Here is a 22,014-nt window from a genome sequence, read left to right as displayed (position 1 = left end):
TCAACACCAGCACACAAAATTCACTTGAAATAACTTTATTTTAGAAAACACATTAATTAAAATTAAAATGATCAAAATACTGATGGAAAATTGCAATAGTGTTGTTACACAATGTCAGTATTATCAGGTTGTATCAGATTGTAAAGGGGCTGCAGTGTAGCCTACAATAATTTTCATGGCAAATAATAATTTTCGGATCAGACCCAAAATCACAATTCAAAAACTCCACAATCCTACAGCTTTAAGCCAACTTTAAATCTTCTTTGAGATGAACAAGGTGCATCAGATTCCTCCTGCAGGACTGCTCTATGACACTTGCTCCACAGGTCGCATTTGAACATCTCCAATCTAGATATTTAAAGACAGGAGTATGGTAGTTATTATTTGTCAGATTATGAAAAACTTTCCCCCCATTCATTCAAACATTGATGGAAGTGAACAGAGTGTGCAAAGAACACTGAGACAGACAAGTCTCCTACTTACGTGAACATGTGGCGGTGTGCCTAAGACATACGTTACAGCACTGGCAATGTCGACTGCTTCCAAACACTGTAGGAAGGCAGTAGAATTATAACGTACACATTCAAAAACAATCATATAGCCTGTATGCACAGATATCATTATTATTGTTATTATTCACCTTCATACTGTTGTAGGTAGCAGCAGCCTTCTCTGGATGGAGGCTGTGAAGTCGGAAAGCAAATTCTGTTTCCACTATACCAGGAGATATACACTGTTCAGAGGAAAACAGAAACACAGGGTTAGTGACAGTTTTACATTAGATGGCTCTAACGATTACATTGTGCATTAGCTAGATAGATTTGTAAACATCAATGTGGTCTATGATGAGGACACATTGGCCTGATATTGTGGAGTGTTACCAATAATAGAACACCATCGTTTTCAGCAGTGTACTGTTGGTGTACAGTACTCACAATATGACAAATTAGCACAATTCAGTGCTGGGTGGCTTTGGACGACTGATCAGCTCATTAACAATACTCTTCTTATTAGAAATATTTCATTCTAAGAATGAATAACTTACCGTGGCTCGAATGTGGGTTTTAGCCTCTCGCAGCTCTTGACGCAACCCTTCGGTCAGGGCAGTCACAGCATACTTGGTGGCACTATAGAAGTGTGTATCAGCACTGAAAACTACACGATGTCCACTCATACTAGAATAGAAGAAGATACACTATGGTTTGTTCTACCAGTGGATTGTCCAATTGCATATCTGGAGGTAGAGATAAAGTTGTACTTTACCTGTTTATGTTGATGATATGTCCATCATCCACCTTCCTCTCCTTCATAGACTGGTATGCCTCTCGTGTGCAGATAGACAATGCAATGACGTTCAGCTGTAAAATACATCCGTTGAATATCAATGCGATATTAAATATTGGACTGAAGAAAGTGTGACGGCCATCACTTGTTTTTTGTTGATAAATAAGGTCAGTAACAACACAGAGATTTAAACATACATCAATAACAAATGTTATTAAATGATGGAGCGCATGACACAGGATAGCGAAAATCATGCCTTGCTTTTAAGTCGCTCTGGATAAGAGTGCCTGCTAAATGACAAAAAAAATCGAAATAAAAGATAAATATGGACAGCATTTGATATAAACACAGAGATCATTGACAGTGACACCTACATCAATCATTGTCCTCCAGCCATCGGTTTTGCCATTCAACAGTGACTCTGAATGGGCCAGGCCAGCATTGTTGATGCACACATCCACTCCCTGATGGAGAGTCTTGATGGCAGAGAACATGGAAAGGATCTCCTCTTCATTTGAAAGGTCACATTTGTAGGGAACAAGGGTGCCACTGTGCCCAGCGCTCTGACACTCTGCTGCCAGTTTCTAAAATCAAAAGGTAAGATTACTTCATGCACTATGTTCCATAGGTTAAAACACCATGGTGAAGCCATGTGAAAGTAATTCCCAAATGTGCTTCATTTGACACATAATATTTTCTATAATATCATATACTACTGTGAGTACTATGGCACACATCATAAAAGTAATGAAACAGTTTGCAAAGAATACTTCACAATTGGTATAGATCAGGTGCCATGAGACTGTAGTAATCTATAATAAACCTAAAACGTGTGATGCAAACCTTGTGACAGAATGCAGGTGACATGTAAATGATTTATTTGTTGGCCCATATAGGCTACATATGAAATAGTGCAGTAAGTGTTTATTTTGAATTTGTGAAATTGTTTGATGTCATATGAAAGTATAGGGGTTTATGTTTCTAGAACCGTACCGCAATTGATATTCAGTATTTGGCTGTTTAGTTTTCCAGAGCCAATTCGCCCACAACATGTAAGGTCATTGGAGTAAGGTTAGCTCCTTTAGTCCAATATTGGGCTAAGATAGTAGTGCCTAGTGCCTAGTCAGCACAGTTCAAAAAGTAGCAACAACAAAAAGGCTACAACACATACATGGCCCCCACCTCTATTTTCTCGACGTTCCTGGCACAGCCGACAACCTTCATGCCGTGCTGGACAAGAGCCTTGCAAATCGCCGCTCCGATTCCAACAGAAGCCCCGGTAACAAGCGCCACTCTACCTTTCCAGCGATCCATAGTCTATCAACACAACTGGATACTGTATTTCCTAAAGTTGTTCAATTGTATACTGTTCTCAAATCGTTCAGAATTTCGCAGAGTATCAGCTACGTTGTATCCACTGATAGGTGCACAAACTCCCTAACTCGTGCCCAATGAAACTCAGGCCAACCCCCTTGTCCCTCGCACATGATTGAATATTCATAAGATGACTGATTGCTGTTCAAGCCCTTTCCTTTCCTATTTTTATTTTATTTAACCAGGCAAGTCATTTAAGAACAAATTCTTATTTACAATGACAATTAGTCCTTGGATTCGACCCATGGACTACAGTGACGCCTCTTACACAGAGATGCAGCGCCTTAGACCGCTGCGCCACTCGGGAGTCCTAAAGCCCTACTCTAGTGAAATGTAGTGTAGTTAGCCGGATACTCTCTCTGTCTGCCAATAAAAATATGCGTGTTAACTTCAAATACATTTCAGCAGGGGCACAACTTTGGTTTTAGAAGTGGGAGAACATAATAATATAATAATTATTTTATCTGGTCAGATAAACACTCCAAACAGCCTACCCAGCTGCTCGGTCTCTGCAGGGTCCAAAAGTACACCCCAGCCTCGTTTTGTATCACATTCCAATTATACAACTGAGGGGGACAAAAATGCAATTTCAGAATGTGGGGGATATCTCCCCGTCCCTAGTGAAAGTTAGGTCCCTGCTTCAGGGAACACAGAACCTGGTGGTTTCACAATTTGTGATAGGCCTATATGTATATCCCTTTGCAACAAATTGCTGGTAACTACAGTGCATTCGGCAAGTATTCAGACCCCTTGACTTTTTACACATTTTGTTACGTTACAGCCTTATTCTAAAATGGATAAAATCGTTTTTTCTCTCATCAAACAATACCACAAAAAAAGGTTCTTAGAAATGTTTGCAAATGTATTGAAAAACAAAACTGAAATATCGCAATTACATAAGGATTCAGACCCTTTACTTAGTACTTTGTTGAAGCACCTTTGGCAACGATTACAGCCTCAAGACTTCTTGGGTATGACGCTCCAATCTTGACACCCCCGTATTTGAGGAGTTTCTCCCATTCTTCTCTGCCGATCCTCTCAAGCTCTGTCAGGTTGGATGGAGAGTGTCGCTGCAGAGCTATTTTCAGGTCTCTCCAGAGATGTTAGATCGGGTTCAAGTCCGGGCTCTGGCTGGGACACTGAGGACATTCAGAGACTTGTCCCTAAGCCACTCCTGCGTTGTCTTGGCTGTGTGCTTAGAGTCATCGTCCTGTTGGAAGGTGAACCTTAGACCCAGTCTGATGTCCTGAGCACTCTGAAGCAGGTTTTCATCAAGGATCCTCTGTACTTTGCTCCATTCATCTTTCCCTCAATCCTGACTAGTCTCCCAGTCCCTGCTGCTGAAAAATACCCACAGCATAATGCTACCACCACCATACTTCACCATAAGGATGGTGCCTGGTTCCGCCAGACGTGACACTTGGCATTCAGGCCAAAGAGTTCAATCTTATTTTCATCAGACCAGAGTCCTTTAGATGCATCTGGGATAGTCCAAGCGGGCTGTCATGTGTCTTTTACTGAGGAGTGGCTTCCATCTGGCCACTATCATAAAGGCCTGATTGGTGGAGTGCTGCAGAGATGGTTGTCCTTCTGGAAGGTTCTCCCATCTTCTCAGAGGAACTCAGGAGCTCTGTCAGAGTGACCATCGGGTTCATGGTCACCTCCCTGACCAAGGCCATTCTCCCCAAATTGCTCAGTTTGGCTTGGCGGCCAGCTCAAGGAAGAGTCTTGGTGGTTCCAAACTTCTTCCGTTTAAGAATGATGGATGCCACTGTGTTCTTGGGGACCTTCAATGCTGCAGACATGTTCTGGTACCCTTCGTCAGATCTGTGCCTTGACACAATCCTGTCTCGGAGCTCTACGGATTCCCTTGACCTCATGGCTTGGTTTTTGCTCTGACCTGCACTGTCAACTGTGGGACCTTTTATAGACAGGTGTGTTCCTTTCCAAATCATGTCCAATCAATTCAATTTAGCACAGGTGGACTCCAATCAAGTTGTGTAAACATCTCAAGGATGATCAATAGAAACAGGATGCACCCAAGCTCATTTTCGAGTCTCATAGCAAAGGGTCTGAATACTTATGTAACTGCTATATTTTCTTTATGTATATATATATATATATATATATATATATATATATATATATATATATTTTTTTTTTAAAATATATATATATATATTTTTAAATCTCCAAACCTGTTTTCACGTTGCATTATGGGTATTGTGTGTAGATTGATGAGCGTGAGCGGTCTGAATACTTTCCGACTGCACTGTAGTTTACATGTTGTCAACAATCGAAGCCAAGTCCATCTGTTTTGGCTCGTAGTTGCGTATGCTTCAGTTTTGTTGCTAAATAACCAACCCCTCTCTAGGAGAACCCTGGTTGATTCACAGGTAGAACGCTTTTGGTTCCAAATATAACTGTTTTGGGTTCCATGTAGAACCCTTTCCACAGAGTGTTCTACATAGAACCCAAAATGGTTCTGCCTGGAACCAAAAGGGTATTTTACCTTTAACCAAAAAAAGGTTATCCTACGGGACAGCTGAAGAACCCTTTTTTCTAAGAGTGTATAACAATAAGCTCCAACATGGATTTGTAAATGATGTCATGTGAGGAGTATTCGAGAAGCGTTGAAATTACACATTGACTCCTGGGGGTTCTGGAGTGGTCTGACATCCAGGGCTGGTTCCAGACATAACCCACCTAGAAAAATGTTGTTGAAAAGACGACTATGCTTGACGTCTAATCTACGTTCGGTTTTGGTTGAAAGTGTTGTTGAAAATACTTGTTTTTTATGTCATTTAAAAGACGACAATACAAAGATGTCAGTCTAAGTTCGGTTTTGGTTGAAAGTGAAAGTTGAAGAGACGTTTTATCAGGTCGTTGCTTCGACGATTTAAACGTAATTCAAATTACTTGCAGACACAGTATAAAAAATGTGTCTATGAACAATTTTATTAACAATCATACATCCCTCCAGTATTTACACACAGTATTCATTTACAACATTCAAGTGCTAATTGTCTTTATTCCATTCCTGAAGAAGCATGACTGAAATCATCTACTCATATTTCAAACATCCAGCTTGACAAAAGCACAAAAAAAATATTGTTCCATGCCTCACCATTAAGTCAATTATTGCCAATACATATTAACAAGGGGCTTTCCATTCGGTTTTGATATTTCATATTTACATTTCATGCAACATTTAGTAATCATCATTATTTATGTAACCAATTTAGAATGTATTTGTACATTTATATTGTTTACAGACAGGTTAAATAAAGATTTTAAGCCTTGAGACTATTTAGACATGGATTGTGTGTGCACGACATACTGTAAGTGGTCGCTTAAGGCCCCCTGGCTGTCTATCTGCCCAATTGCAAAATAGTATAATTGCAACGTTTTCTCTCCGCCCCATGGCAAAATGTGTAGAATTGCAGAAAACATACTTTTAAACCGCAACATTTTCCCTATGTCCCTTTGAAAAATGTGTAGAATTACAGGAAAAACATTTAAATAAATCTCTCCACAGGTCAAGAGGGGGGCCACTAAAATGTTTTGCCGCGAGGTGAGTGCCCCAACCAAATCTTGCTTAGGGCCCCCAAAAGGCTATAGCCGGCTCTGTTGACATCTATGGGGGACTCTGTCTGCCTCAAAGGCCAGTACCCAGCTAGCACAAAACATTCTGAGAACCATATGTTTCTTAGAGCTTGTTGAGTGCGGGGTTGTCCTATGGCTATTTTGCATACAACCTTACCAACACATTCTGGGAATGGTGCAGGATAGTTGCTTGGCTTTGAAACATTCTCAGTATGTTTAACCTTTTACTGCAGTGTCCTAAATCAGAGTCACACAGGGTGTTTCTTGGTAGTCTTAAACAAATATTCTTTGAAACAAAAGTATACACACATGGTTATGGGCTTAAAAACAAGAAGACACCTGTACCATGTCAGATATAGAGTTGAAATTTATTCAATTTTGAGTTTGCATCCCAATATTACACTTTATATACTGTACATCACAGAAGACGGAAATATAACAAAACCATTTCAGATAGAAACACCAGATTTTCTCTGGGGAACAATTAAATACTGTTAATTAATGAATTATGAAATCATGAAAAACCATGACAAATCCCACCCATGAGGCCACTAGAGGGTGCTTTGGTAGTTGGAGAGTAAGAGTAAGGAACTTGACAAAAAAAGTATTTTCTTAGTATTTCATTACTTAAGAATGTTTCCTAAAAGCTCAAACATGGTTATATTTCAGTTGAACTTTAGTAATGTTCTAGGAACTTTCTCCAAATGGTTTGACACTGGGAATATTCTCAAATAGTTCAGAGAATATTACGAGTGTCAAGGTTGTGCGCTACTGGTGTAGTCAGGTGCAGGAGAGCAGAGAGTTGTGATCAGGCGCACACTTTATTTGGCAGAAGCAACAACAGACGGACGCAACTGCGTCAAACAAACCTCCAGCCAAAGGCAAAAGTAAAAAGCTCAACAAAGTCACAAGGATGCAAATTGTTTAACAGTTAAACACACCACGGGTTGAACATGGTACCCGGAGAAAAAAGAGCCTGGCGCGTCACTCAAAACACGTAACAAAAACAATTCCACACAAAGACATGGGGGAAGAGAGGGAATATATACAGTGGGGCAAAAAAGTATTTAGTCAGCCACCAATTGTGCAAGTTCTCCCACTTAAAAAGATGAGAGAGGCCTGTAATTTTCATCATAGGTACACTTCAACTATGACAGACAAAATGAGGGAAAAAATCCAGAAAATCACATTGTAGGATTTTTTATGAATTTATTTGCAAATTAAGGTGGAAGATAAGTATTTGGTCAATAACAAAAGTATATCTCAATACTTTGTTATATACCCTTTGTTGGCAATGACAGTGGTCAGAAGTTTTCTGCAAGGTTTTCACACACTGTTGCTGGTATTTTGGCCCATTCCTCCATGCAGATCTCCTCTAGAGCAGTGATGTTTTGAGGCTGTTGCTGGGCAACACGGCATTTCAACTCCCTCCAAAGATTTTCTATGGGGTTGAGATCTGGAGACTGGCTAGGCCACTCCAGGACCTTGAAATGCTTCTTACGAAGCCACTCCTTCGTTGCCCGGGCGGTGTGTTTGGGATCATTGTCATGCTGAAAGACCCAGCCACGTTTCATCTTCAATGCCCTTGCTGATGGAAGAAGGTTTTCACTCAAAATCTCACGATACATGGCCCCATTCATTCTTTCCTTTACACGGATCAGTGGCCCTGGTCCCTTTGCAGAAAAACAGCCCCAAAGCATGATGTTTCCACCCCCGTGCTTCACAGTAGGTATGGTGTTCTTTGGATGCAACTCAGCATTCTTTGTCCTCCAAACACGACGAGTTGAGTTTTTAACCAAAAAGTTATATTTTGGTTTCATCTGACCATATGACATTCTCCCAATCTTCTTCTGCATCATCCAAATGCTCTCTAGCAAACTTCAGACGGGCCTGGACATGTACTGGCTTAAGCAGGGGGACACGTCTGGCACTGCAGGATTTGAGTCCCTGGCAGTGGTCTCGTATGTCTTCCATTTCCTAATAATTGCTCCAACAGTTGATTTCTTCAAACCAAGCTGCTTACCTATTGCAGATCCAGTCTTCCCAGCCTGGTGCAGGTCTACAATTTTGTTTCTGGTGTCCTTTGAAAGCTCTTTGGTCTTGGCCATAGTGGAGTCTGGAGTGTGACTGTTTGAGGTTGTGGACAGGTGTCTTTTATACTGATAACAAGTTCAAACATGTGCCATTTATACAGGTAACGAGTGGAGGACAGAGGTGCCTCTTAAAGAAGAAGTTACAGGTCTGTGAGAGCCAGAAATCTTGCTTGTTTGTAGGTGACCAAATACTTATTTTCCACCATAATTTGCAAACAAATTCATTAAAAATCCTACAATGTGATTTTCAGATTTTTTTTTTTACATTTTGTCTTTCATAGTTGAAGTGTACCTATGATGAAAATTACAGGTCTCTCTCGTCTTTTTAAGTGGGAGAACTTGCACAATTGGTGGCTGACTAAATACTTTTTTGCCCCACTGTATGTAGTGTGATTAGGGAATGTAAACCAGGTGTGCGAGGAAACAAGACAAAACACATGGAACAATGAAAAGTGGAGCAGCGATCGACCTCCGAACGCCACCTGAACAAGGAGAGTGTCACGTTCTGACCTTAGTTCTTTTATTATGTCTTTGTTTCAGTATGGTCAGGGCGTGAGTTGGGTGGGTTGTCTATGTTCGTTTTTCTACAATTTGGGATTTCTGTGTTCGGCCTAGTATGGTTCTCAATCAGAGGCAGCTATCAATCGTTGTCCCTGATTGAGAATCATACTTAGGTAGCCTGGTTTCACTTTTGAGTTGTGGGTGTTTATTTTCCGTGTTAGTGTCTGTGCCACACGGGACTGTTTCGGTTTGATTTACTTCATGTTTATTGTTTTGTTCAGTGTTCATTATTCATTAAAAAACCTGAACACTTACCACGCTGCGTTTTGGTCCTCCGATCCTTCATACTACTCCTCTTCGTCAGAGGAGCCGACTTCGGCGGAAGTCGTGACAAAGAGCAATGTTTGTCTTTGGGAATTTTGCTACTTCAGCATTACATTTCCAGGTTTCTTCATAGTTCTATTTAAAGTCATGTTCTCAAATTGTTCCGAGGACGTTAAGAAAACCACAAGAAAACTTTAGTAATGTTCAGAGAACAGTCTAAGAATGTTATTTAAAAACATATACATTCCGTTCTCAGCATCAACAAAACTCTCTCTATCCTCTATCTTTTTAAGTGTGTTCAGGTTTGTTGGCCATGCCCACTAATTGGCTACACCTGATCTTAATGCTTGTTTCCTTTGATACTGGATCTGTTTGAATAGACTCAAATAAACAGATTTGTATGCGTAAAAAAACATGGCATGCCAGCTCCATCCTGATGGTGAAGTGGACTAATTACATGGATAGAGAACAGAAGACTATAGGTTTGAAACTCACTGATGCCGTGTCACAAAAAAATAAGTGTTTGCATTATTAATGCCGAAGGAAATACATTTCCATGTGTCTTATCTGTGCTTGGAGTTTAAAAAAAAAAGTTAACAAAAAATAAGCTAGCAATGTTTAAAGTCTTACTGAAAGTTCTTGAAAACCCCCTAAATAACCTAGAATATCCATTTTCAGAGCCTTAATAAAACCACCCAGAGTAAAACATTCTCAGAACCTCCCTGCAACCAAAAATTAACGTTCCCAGAACAGGCAGTGTTCACTTCTATTCTATCAGTCAGGTAACTTATGGCTTCGTTCCCAGAACCAACAGGAAACCAAAAACCTATGTTCCCACAACTTCCAAGGAAACAAACGTACTACTGTTTATTTATCGTGTGAGAGTACACCACATCTCAAATCATAAAATGATATGCCAACTATCTAATCAGAGTAGTTCTGAGGAAATAGCCCACAAAGAGTATCTCACTAATGTATTCAATAGTTTTGACTCATATCTGTCTATAAATCACTCTTGACTGGAGTATATGACATTTATTAACGAATTCCCGACAATGTATAGATAACAAATGATAAGGGAACAGCCCTATGTAAATACATTTTATCAACAGGTATGGATACAACCTAGTGGGAGGAGTTGCCTTTTCTATTGGAACTTGTATGAACTAGGTGCTCTGCTTATTGACATTATTTGGAACATAACTTAATCCGTTTGACCCAACCAAAAACACGAATCACAATGAATTTACTTATTTCATTTTTCTTTGCCACCATTGTGAATATTCAAGGGGCAGGTGAGTGTGTTCATTTATTTATTCAACCCTAGTAACTAACATGGGCTGAAACTTGATCTATGTGTTCTTGCATTGGGTATACAATGTTTAGGAAGCTACTCTGAAAATGTAGTTAGCTAAGTTATAAAGCTAAATATATTACAAACTACAGTAAACGCTTGGTACTTTGGAATTCCACAACAAATATCATAGAAATGCATTAATAAATAGTCATTTTGGCTGAAATGTAATAAAACAAAGAACTGATGTAACTCACAGTAGCAGATCAATCAGAAGGCAAAATGTTCAGTGTGTATGAAATATAAATGGTCAATTATAGAGACTTGATCAGCCCAACTGCCTGCTTATTGTAAGGAAATATCCAATGTTTTTGTCAAAGCTTACCCCACTATGTGGTGATGAAACTACTGAATTAGATACATGATTTTGAAATTCAACTACCACTGTCTCAGAGAATGAAATGTTCTGAATATACATTTCTATCACATGTGGCAAGTTAACCTTTCTAATGCTATCTGCCAAAAGCAGATATGGGTGTTCCTTTATAACTGTCTGTATCTGATTGACAAAGGTTAACCTTAACAGTGAACTTTGCCACACATCTTTGTCCTTAAATCCCTTCTCTAGATTGGTGCTACCAGTCCCAGGTTACATGCGGTGGCAACTGCACAGGTAAAACATATACAGTACATATGTGACAGTATAGATTGCCTCTGTGTTGTATTTTAATTAGCGAACAGGTGTCCAGAGGATCAGGGTTGGTCTAATGATGCTTTATTTTCTGATAAAGAAACAAACATCCCTCAATTAAATGTTGTGCTGCCCTTATGCACCAACTCTTCTGTAAAGTATAAATTAACAGCAGGGGAAATGAATAGCCATGCTAGCCCAATGACGACATGTGCAGAGAAAACTACAATAACGCAAATCAAATCAATTCAAATCAAATGTTATTGGTCACATACACATGGTTATCAGATGGTAATGCGAGTGTAGCGAAATGCTTGTGCTTCTAGTTCCAACAGTGCAGTAATATCTAACAAGTAATCAAAAAAACAACAACTAATACACACATATCTAAAGGGATGGAATAAGAATATGCACATATAAATATATGGATGAGCAATGACCAAGCGGCATAGGCAAGATGCAATAGATGGTATAAAATACAGTGTATACATATGAGATGAGTATGTAAGATATGTAAACATTATTAAAGTGTCATTATTAAAATTACCAGTGATCCATTTATTAAAGTGGCCAATGATTTTGAGTCTGTATGTAGGCAGCAGCCTCTCTGTGTTAGTGATGGTTAAACAGTCTGATGGCCTTGAGATAGAAGCTGTTTTTCAGTCTCTCGGTCCCAGCTTTGATGCACCTGTACTGACCTCACCTTGTGCATGGTAGTGGGGTGAACAGGCAGTGGCTCGGGTGGTTGTTCTCCTTGATGATTTTTTTGACCTTCCTGCGACATTGGGTGCTATAGGTTTCCTGGAGGGCAGGTAGTTTGCCCCCAGTGACACGTTGTGCAGACCGCACCACCCTCTGGAGAGCCTTACCATTGTGGGCAGTGCAGTTGCCATACCAGGCGGTGATACAGCCAGACAGGATGCTCTCAATTGTACATCTGTAAAAGTTTATGAGGGTTTTAGGTGACATGGAAGTTAGAGTAGCAGTGATCCAGTGAATTGCCCGCACGAGTGCTACAATCAATACGCTGGTAGAATTTAGGTAGACTTGTTCTCAAATTTGCTTTGTTAAAATCCCCAGATACAATAAATGCAGCCTCAGGATATATGGTTTCCAGTTTGCATAGAGTCCAGTGAAGTTCCTTGAGGGCTGTCGTGGTATCGGCTTGAGGGGGATATACATGGCTGTGACAATCATCAACGAGAATTCTCTTGGGAGATATTATTGTCGCCACTTGATTGTAAGGAATTCTAGGTCAGGTGAACAAATGGACTTGAGTTCCTGTATGTTGTTACGATTACACATGAGTCGTTAATCATGAGGCATACACCCCCGCTAACTAGCTAGCATGTACAGCATTCACAAATCAACAGATACAAATCACAATTTACTGGTAGAAGACCATAATATTACAATGTCAGTGACTATATAAACTCAATATCTGTGTTTTAACATAATGGATTGACAAGGATTTTCATGGGACAATTTTACTTGAACCTCTTCCACATACAGTAGAAATGGAAGAGGTAAGGGAGGGCAGGGAATGTTTATGAGGGAGAATACAGAAGGAGAAGGAAGTGTGAGACATTAAAAAGGGAACTTACATCAACAAAAGGAATGTACACTAATATCAGGCATGGGAACTACTACAATTTTGTGTATTTATAAAACATGAAATTCAACACTTGTTGCACATATATTTGCTAAAATACCCATGGGAATCAAAGTTCTTTAAACATTTTTATTTAACTAGGCAAGTCAGTTAAGAACAAATTCTTATTTTCAATGACAGCCTAGGAACAGTGGGTTAACTGCCTTGTTCAGGGGCAAAACAACAGATTTTTACCTTGTCAGCGTGGGGATTTGATTTCGCAACCTTCCAGTTACTAGTCCAACACTCTAACCACTAGGCTATCTGCCACCCCAAATCAAACATAACTAATGTTCTGTCTCAATATTCGCTGAGAAGGACCTGATGGTTGGGCAACGGTTGCTGGGACATGTGACGGAAGAGCCCAGTCTCCAATTAACATTGTGACGAGAAGAACCCTACCAGACGGACGCCTTAAACCATTCACATTCACTGGGTACCAAGAGGCCTTCCACGGTTTCATCACAAACAATGGTCACACTGGTAAGTTGCTATATAGGTGCTGCATTACATTTACAGTACAATGTCCCCTACTAATGATACAGTATATCAGCATGGTGTATTGTAGTTGTATTGAACATGAATAGCAAGGCCTATTCACCATTTTAATGCCTTGATATTTCACAGATTTGATATAAACTCAAAGCTCCATAACATAGACTGAACAATACAATAGTACAGTACATGCAAGGTCCATGGACTCCACATATCTGCTCTTACATGGACTAAAGCATTCATATCTCTGCAGTTCAAGTGGACCTGCCTGCCACAGCGAAGGTTCAGGGTGGAGATCTGGCGGTGCCATACAAGGCAGTACAGCTCCACCTGCACTGGGGCAAGGATGGAGGCCCTGGATCAGAGCACACTATTGATGGAGAACGATATCCCATGGAGGTTTGATGACCAAAAGAAAGGAAACATTCACACTACATTTTCATGCTCTTGATTTGTGTTTATTGCATTGTTTTTACTGTCATTTGGGTACAGTATGTGTGCAGTAATCACACAGCAATCACATTTACATACACTATGAGTGTTCACATTTTATTTATTTGTCCTCAGCTGCATATTGTTAATATAAAAGAGGAATACAACTCTTTGGCTGAAGCTCTGAAAGACACTGCAGGGGTTGGAGTTCTTGGATTCTTTTATGAGGTATTAACTATGAGATTATCCATGAGATGTACAACTGTAATATTTTTATTTGGGTTGTTAGGACATTTGATTGATGATACTTATCTTATATTTTCAGGAATCAAGAAGCTCCAACAAAAAATATGACGCCATTGTAAATGCTCTGAACACTATCAAACATCCCAGTAAGTCATATAATCCCATAAACAACAGCCATTGTTATTTATTATTTTATGGGATGGAACCAGGTAGATAATACTCCAGGATCAGGATCATACAGGGATAGGCCTATGGGAAAGTGCCCATAGTTTCCAGTCACATTGGCATAAGTGCCAAGAGTCTAAAGTACAACTTGCATTTTTCAAAGATTTCAAAAGTTTAATTGCTTCATGTACAAGATACAGCAGGTGTAAAATAGTACAGTTAAATACGTAACTTCTTTAGGATTGGTCGGTCCCTGCGGGACGGTTGAGCTAACATAGGCTAATGCGATTAGCATGAGGTTATAAGTAACTAAGAAAATGTCCTAGGACATAGCCATATCTGATATTGACAGGAAGCTTACATTCTTGTTAATCTAACTGCACTGTCCAATTTACAGTAGCTATTACAGTGAAATAATTCCATGCTATTGTTTGAGGAGAGTGCACAGTTTTGAACATGAAAACTTATTAATAAACAAATTAGGCACATTTGGCCATTCTTGATACAAAAGTTGGAACAGAAATACAATGGTTCATTGGATCAGTCTGAAACGTTGCACATACATTGATGCCGTCTAGTGGCCAAAATCTAAATTGCACCTGGACTGGAATAATACATTATGGCCTTTCTCATTTAAAAAATGATTGTACCAAAGAAATACAAAAGAACAGTTGGTTTTTTCTTTGTATTATCTTTTACCAGATCTATTGTGTTATATTCTCCTACATTTCTTTCACATTTCCACAAACTTCAAAGTGTTTACTTTCAAATGGTACCAATAATATGCATATCCTTGCTTCAGGGCCTGAGCTACAGACAGTTAGTTTTGGGTATGTCATTTTAGGCAAAATTTGAAAAGGGGCCAATCCTTAAGAGTTAACTTGCAAGCTCTTTCCCAACAATGCAATAACGGTAATATACAGTTTCTTCAGAAAGTGACTCGGGCCGGGTCGGGTGTGGCTGGGCTGGGCTGTGGAGGACGTACTGCTCTCGACCTTCACCTCTCCCGAGTCCGTACAGGAGTTTCAGCGATGAGACAAGACTAACAATCAATTGGATACCACGAAAATGGGGGAAAATGTTGTTGTCAAAGTGAAATTATGTTTTTAGAAATGTGTACAAATTAATTAAAAATGAAAATATTAAATATCATGAGTCAACAACTATTCAACCCCTTTGTTAAGGCAAGCCTAAATAAATTCAGGAGTAAAAATGATCTTAACAAGTCACATAATAAGTTGCAATAAAGCAATAATAGTGTTTACATTTTTTTTATGACAATCTAATCTTTTTATGACTACATCATCTCTGTAGTAATTTTTTTATGACTACATCAAATCAAATTTGATTTGTCACATACACATGGTTAGCAGATGTTAATGCAAGTGTAGCGAAATGCTTGTGCCTCTATTTCCGACCATGCAGTAATCTAACCTAACAATTTCACAACAACTACCTAACAAGTGTAAAGGAATGAATAAGAATATGTACATAACAATATATGAATGAGTGATGGCCAAACAGCATAGGGAAGATGCAGTAGATGGTATAGAGTACAGTATATACACTGCTCAAAAAAATAAAGGGAACACTAAAAAAACACATCCTAGATCTGAATGAATGAAATATTCTTATTAAATACTTTTTTCTTTACATAGTTGAATGTGCTGACAACAAAATCACACAAAAATTATCAATGGAAATCAAATTTATCAACCCATGGAGGTCTGGATTTGGAGTCACACTCAAAATTAAAGTGGAAAACCACACTACAGGCTGATCCAACTTTGATGTCATGTCCTTAAAACAAGTCAAAATGAGGCTCAGTAGTGTGTCTGGCCTCCACGTGCCTGTATGACCTCCTTACAACGCCTGGGCATGCTCCTGATGAGGTGGCGGATGGTCTCCTGAGGGATCTCCTCCCAGACCTGGACTAAAGCATCCGCCAACTCCTGGACAGTCTGTGGTGCAACGTGGCGTTGGTGGATGGAGCGAGACATGATGTCCCAGATGTGCTCAATTGGATTCAGGTCTGGGGAACGGGCGGGCCAGTCCATAGCAGCAATGCCTTCCTCTTGCAGGAACTGCTGACACACTCCAGCCACATGAGGTCTAGCATTGTCTTGCATTAGAAGGAACACAGGGCCAACCGCACCAGCATATGGTCTCACAAGGGGTCTGAGGATCTCATCTCGGTTCCCAATGGCAGTCAGGCTACCTCTGGCGAGCACATGGAGGGCTGTGCGGAACCCCAAAGAAATGCCACCCCACACCATGACTGACCCACCGCCAAACCGGTCATGCTGGAGGATGTTGCAGGCAGCAGAACGTTCTCCACGGCGTCTCCAGACTGTCACGTCTGTCACATGTGCTCAGTGTGAACCTGCTTTCATCTGTGAAGAGCACAGGGCGCCAGTGGCGAATTTGCCAATCTTGGTGTTCTCTGGCAAATGAAAATGTCCTGCACGGTGTTGGGCTGTAAGCACAACCCCCACCTGTGGACGTCGGGCCCTCATACCACCCTCATGGAGTCTGTTTCTGACCGTTTGAGCAGACACATGCACATTTGTGGCCTGCTGGAGGTCATTTTGCAGTGCTCTGGCAGTGCTCCTCCTGCTACTCCTTGCACAAAGGCGGAGGTAGCGGTCCTGCTGCTGGGTTGTTGCCCTCCTACGGCCTCCTCCACGTCTCCTGATGTACTGGCCTGTCTTCTGGTAGCGCCTCCATGCTCTGGACACTACGCTGACAGACACAGCAAACCTTCTTGCCACAGCTCGCATTGATGTTCCATCCTGGATGATCTGCACTACCTGAGCCACTTGTGTGGGTTGTAGACTCCGTCTCATGCTACCACTAGAGTGAAAGCACCGCCAGCATTCAAAAGTGACCAAAACATCAGCCAGGAAGCATAGGAACTGAGAAGATGTCTGTGGTCCCCACCTGCAGAACCACTCCTTTATTTGGGGTGTCTTGCTAATTGCCTATAATTTCCACCTGCTGTCTATTCCATTTGCACAACAGCATGTGAAATGTATTGTCAATCAGTGTTGCTTCCTAAGTGGACAGTTTGATTTCACAGAAGTGTGATTGACTTGGAGTTACATTGTGTTGTTTAAGTGTTCCCTTTATTTTTTTGAGCAGTGTACATATGAGATGAGTAATGTAGGATATGTCAACATTATATAAAGTGCCATTGTTTAAAGTGGCTGGTGATACCTCATACATACAATTATCTGTAAGGTCTCTCAGTCCAGCAGTGAATTACAAACACAGATTCAACTCTATTGGTAGATGGGTAAAAAAAAGCACACATTGAATATCCCTTTGAGCATGGTGAAGTTTTTAATTACACTTTGGATGGGGTATCCATACACCCAGTCACTACAAAGATACACCCGTCCTTCCTAACTCATTTGCCGGAGAGGAAGGAAATCTCTCAGGTGACTTTAAAACAGTTACAGCATTTAATGTATCAACACAATTATAGATAGTCCACAATACTAACCTAATTGACAGAGTGAATTGAAAGAAGCCTGTACAGAATAAAAAATATTCCAAAACATGCATCCAGTTTGCAGCAGAGGCACTAAAGTAATACTGGAAACATTTTGGCAAAGCAATTCGCTTTTTGCCCTGAATACAAAGTGTTATGTTTGGGGAAAATCCAACACAACACATTACTGTGTACCCCTCTTCATATTTTCAAGCACAGTGATGGCTGCATCATGTTATGCGTATGTGTCAGCGCCGTGTGTATAGGTGGCAAGGAAGTCAGGCGCAGGAGAGTCAAAATAGAGTGTAAATGGAGTCTTTTAATAACTGTCCACAGAACATGCTCCATAACACTAAATAGTACAGACATGGAAAAACATGGGTACGAGGACCCGTCGCGCACCAATACAACAAATAAACAACACTGACAATAAAACAATCTCTGACAAAGATATGAGGGGAAACAGAGGGTTAAATACACAACAGTTAATGAATGGGATTGAAAACAGGTGTGTGGGAAGACAAGACAAAACCAATGGAAAATGAAAAATAGATCAATGATGGCTAGAAGACCGGTGACGTCGAACGCCGAGCACCGCCCAAACAAGGAGAGGCAACGACTTCGGCAGAAGTCGTGACAGTATGCTTTAAATCGTTAAGGACTAGGGAGTTTTTCAGGATAAGAAAGAAATGGAATGGAACTAAGCACAGGCAAAATCCTTGAGGAAAATATGGTTCAGTCTGTTTTCCACCAGATTAATTCATCTTTCAGCATGAGAATAACCTTAAACACAATGCCAAATCTACACTGGAGTTTCTTACCAAGAAGACAGTGAATGTTCCTGAGTGGCCGAGTTACAGTTTTGACTTAAATCTACTTGAAAATCTATGGCAAGACCTGAAAATGTTGCAAAATTCATTTGTGGAAAGCTCTTAGAGGTTTACCCAAAAAGACACAGATGTAATCGCTGCCAAAGGTACTTCTACCAAGTATTGGCTCAGGGGTGTGAATACTTATCTAAATAAGATATTTATGTATTTCATTTTCAATAAATGTACAAACATTTCTAAAAACATGTTTTCACTGTCATTATAGGGTAATGGGTGTAGATGCGTAAAAAATTGATAATTGTATCCGTAACACATTAAAATGTGGAATAAGTCAAGAGGTATGAATACTTTCTGAATGCACTATAGATGAAAAGAAACACACGTGAAATACGAGAAAATAAAACAATTGAAACATGAGAATGCAGTTATATACAGGTCAGTGCCAGTACCATTAATACAATGTGCAGGGGTACTGGAGTGATTGGGATCGGTATGAACATGAAAATGGGGTAAAAGTGACTAGTAAGCAGGATAAATTGCAATCTTAATAATAATCATAATAATCAATAAAGCAGCAGTGAACGGTAATAGTAATCACTATGGCAGCTATGTGGTGTGTGCATTGTGATGTGTGTGTGTGTGTGTGTGTGTGTGTGTGTGTGTGTGTGTGTGTGAGTGTACAGATACAGGATTTTAATTTGAGCCAGCCTACTACAGTAGGAAAATAATCCTGCAGCAACAGGAAATGTGAATTATATGGATTATAATTTACAGACAATTTTGTAGGGGTTGATACATTTTTTGTAAGGGGAAATCAAGTCTGAAATGTCAAAGTGGAAATGTGAGAGTTTCCTTTTGCGAATGTGGAGACCAATTTCTAACATGCATGGACCACTGATGCATAAAATAACCAAGACCTTAATCACGCAGCTGACCAATTTCCACAATATTTTAGTTCTGGGTTTAACAAGTTTAACCAAGAAGAAGTGACTGGCTGCAATCCACACTTTGGTTTTGGTATAAAAGTCACTGCCTAGAAACTCATATGTTAGCATTTTTAGACTAAAAACATTATTTTACCTAGCATAACACTATTACAACAGGGTGACTGTTTTGGAATAAAATTGTAAGTATATTCTCTTAAACATCCACTGTATTGTGTGCTTATTGTTAAACCATTGATATGTGCTAGTGGCCATTTTGAGACCTTAAGGAGCATGTTCATCTTTTTGTGAGAAATGATACCGGTCACTCAAAACCAGGGGTTGCAACCGGTTCAGAGAACAAAAATGAAAACCGAAAAATAACTAAATGTTAAGAGAAACGGAAACAGAACCAGGAACGAAAGGGATCTCTAGTGTTACAGAACAGAACTGTTATTTTCAAATCTTGAGAACGAGTTAATAACATTCTTTTTACTTCCAAAAATATTCCTAATTTCTAGTATGTAATTCTGTATAATTAGAATGTTAGTATAGCCTAAACATGTTCAAATTCACATCATGATGCTCAGCGTTTCAAGCCAAGCAGCATGTCGCTCTCTCCCGACCCGTGAAATTTCAGTCGGATCTTGCGCCTGCACTTATCTGACCAATCAAACATGTAAACAACTCTTACCTCTTGGGCTCCCGAGTGGCGCAGTGGTCTAAGACACTGCATCTCCGTGTAAGAGGTGTCACTACAGTCCCTGGTTTGAATCCAGGCTGAATCACATCTGGCTGTGATTTAGAGACCCATAGGTTGTCTCGGTTTGGCTGGGATAGGCCATCATTGTAAAGAAGAATTAGTTCTTAGCTGATTTGCCTAGTTAAATAAAAATACCTGTTCCACAGCAAGCTGCTCAGGTGGCACTAATTGGAGTAATTTAACGAGCTAAATGTAATTTCACAAATGATTTCACAGTTTAAGAAATGAACGAAAAGGAACTATATCAACTGTTACTTTTTTGGGGTTCAAACCGCTTTAGGACTTTTAGGACTATTTTCTGGTCAGAACACTAGAACAAAACACATAGGGGTTCTGCTCGGAACAGAATCATTGAAAAAGTATTTCGGTTCCAGCCCCTGGTCAAAACATTTATAAAGTATTTATTAAGTATAAATATCCCACACTTTAGATGAGTCCACGCAAAAATACTTAACTAGTGACTAGTAAATGGTTTATAAGGACCTACTGCATATTAAACATCTTACAAATGATCTTATGAATCATTATTAAATAGGTTACTAACTTTTACAAATGTGGGTGTAAATGATGAATAAAATATTTAATAATCCATTATAAATGCTTTAATACGTGGAGTTATTATAAAGTGCTCCCCAAGTGCAAGTGGTCAAATTAAGATCCTACATCTGTATGTGTGTGGCGTCAGTAGTGAGTGTGTGAGCGTGGGTGCATGAGTGCGTGTACATGTGGGTATGTGTGAATGAGAAGAGTGTCAGTGTAGGTGTATGTGCCTGAGTGGTAGACCTGTGGTTGAGCATGGAGACAGAGCAGGTAGTCAGTGGGGAAAGTCGGTTGGCTGGAATCCTTGGCAACTGTATATTTATTTTCCATTGTATTTGTTGTGTCCAACTTTAGGCTCAAACACTACCCTTAGTGAAGTGTCCCTGGACATGCTCATCCCCTCTCGGAGTAAGATGACCAGCTACTTCCGCTACAATGGCTCTCTCACCACACCCGCCTGTGTAGAATCTGTCGTCTGGACAATGTTCGAAAATACCATTTCTCTCAGCAGGCAACAGGTGCTTTATGGATACACCTTTGACATTATACTGTACCTCACCTATGTCACCTTTATACTTGACATTATACCTGTACAATCATACAATTACCTGCTGTCAGGAAATGAACTGTAAAACTGCAAATGGTTAACTCTGCCCCAAAACAATTTGTGTAGAATTGCAAGAAATTTGCCGTTTCCCCCCAAAACAATCTCAGACCTTTTGCGGGCCATTCGCAACTGTGGTACGCCACTGATCTAACATGTTTTCATCTTTGTGTCTTACAGCTTGCTGCATTTTCTCAGCTTCAGTTTGCTGATGGAAAGCCTATGGTGGGAACCTATCGCCCAGTCCAGCTATTGAATGGTCGCCAGGTGTATCGCTCTGGAAGTCAAGTTGTCTTAGTCAGCACTCTGCTACTCATCACCTCTGTGATATCAGCCATTGGACTCCCACTGCCCAACTAAATACCAGGATCTTTGGATTTGGGTATCAGTGAATTAGAGAGTGCCTGATATTGCCAAAATCTCAAATGCTTACATTTCGCTTTGCTATGCAGATGTTCTCTTTCAAGTTTACTTTACTTGCCAAATTATATTTGATACAGTTTATTCAAGGGGGTAATGTGTTTAAGGACACAGCATAAATAATGCACCAAGACATTTTATAATTTTATTGTTATGTATAAAATAATACTTGAGAGGGCATTGATCCAAGCATTGTTATGACGCTCTTATTACCTTCTTCATATCATTATTGTTAATATTTAGTTAACCTCATAAACTTCCTATTGTTATTGAACAGTCAATGTC

The 22,014-nt window shown here is 39.9% G+C and overlaps 2 protein-coding genes across 2 annotated transcripts; one reads left to right on the top strand and one right to left on the bottom strand.

Annotated features, from left to right (window-relative positions):
* Positions 1-19: 19 nt before the first annotated feature.
* On the bottom strand, positions 20-2,749 carry LOC139385637 (dehydrogenase/reductase SDR family member 11-like). The gene is made up of 7 exons (XM_071130868.1): positions 2,467-2,749; positions 1,659-1,868; positions 1,264-1,358; positions 1,046-1,175; positions 641-733; positions 484-549; positions 20-348 (listed from the first exon to the last, which is right to left on the bottom strand). The coding sequence occupies exons 1-7, from the start codon at positions 2,596-2,598 to the stop codon at positions 307-309; spliced, it is 768 nt and encodes a 255-aa protein (XP_070986969.1). The 5' UTR covers positions 2,599-2,749; the 3' UTR covers positions 20-306.
* A 7,673-nt stretch (positions 2,750-10,422) lies between these two features.
* On the top strand, positions 10,423-21,669 carry LOC139385635 (carbonic anhydrase 4-like). The gene is made up of 8 exons (XM_071130867.1): positions 10,423-10,477; positions 11,105-11,149; positions 13,137-13,301; positions 13,567-13,712; positions 13,881-13,973; positions 14,071-14,137; positions 21,060-21,223; positions 21,490-21,669. Exons 1-8 carry the CDS (start codon positions 10,423-10,425, stop codon positions 21,667-21,669), a joined length of 915 nt encoding a protein of 304 aa, XP_070986968.1.
* Positions 21,670-22,014: the final 345 nt, after the last annotated feature.

This window comes from Oncorhynchus clarkii, chromosome 27 (genome assembly GCF_045791955.1).
Source record: "Oncorhynchus clarkii lewisi isolate Uvic-CL-2024 chromosome 27, UVic_Ocla_1.0, whole genome shotgun sequence".
Classification (NCBI taxonomy): domain Eukaryota; kingdom Metazoa; phylum Chordata; class Actinopteri; order Salmoniformes; family Salmonidae; genus Oncorhynchus; species Oncorhynchus clarkii.
This window is presented reverse-complemented; position numbering and strand designations above follow the sequence as displayed.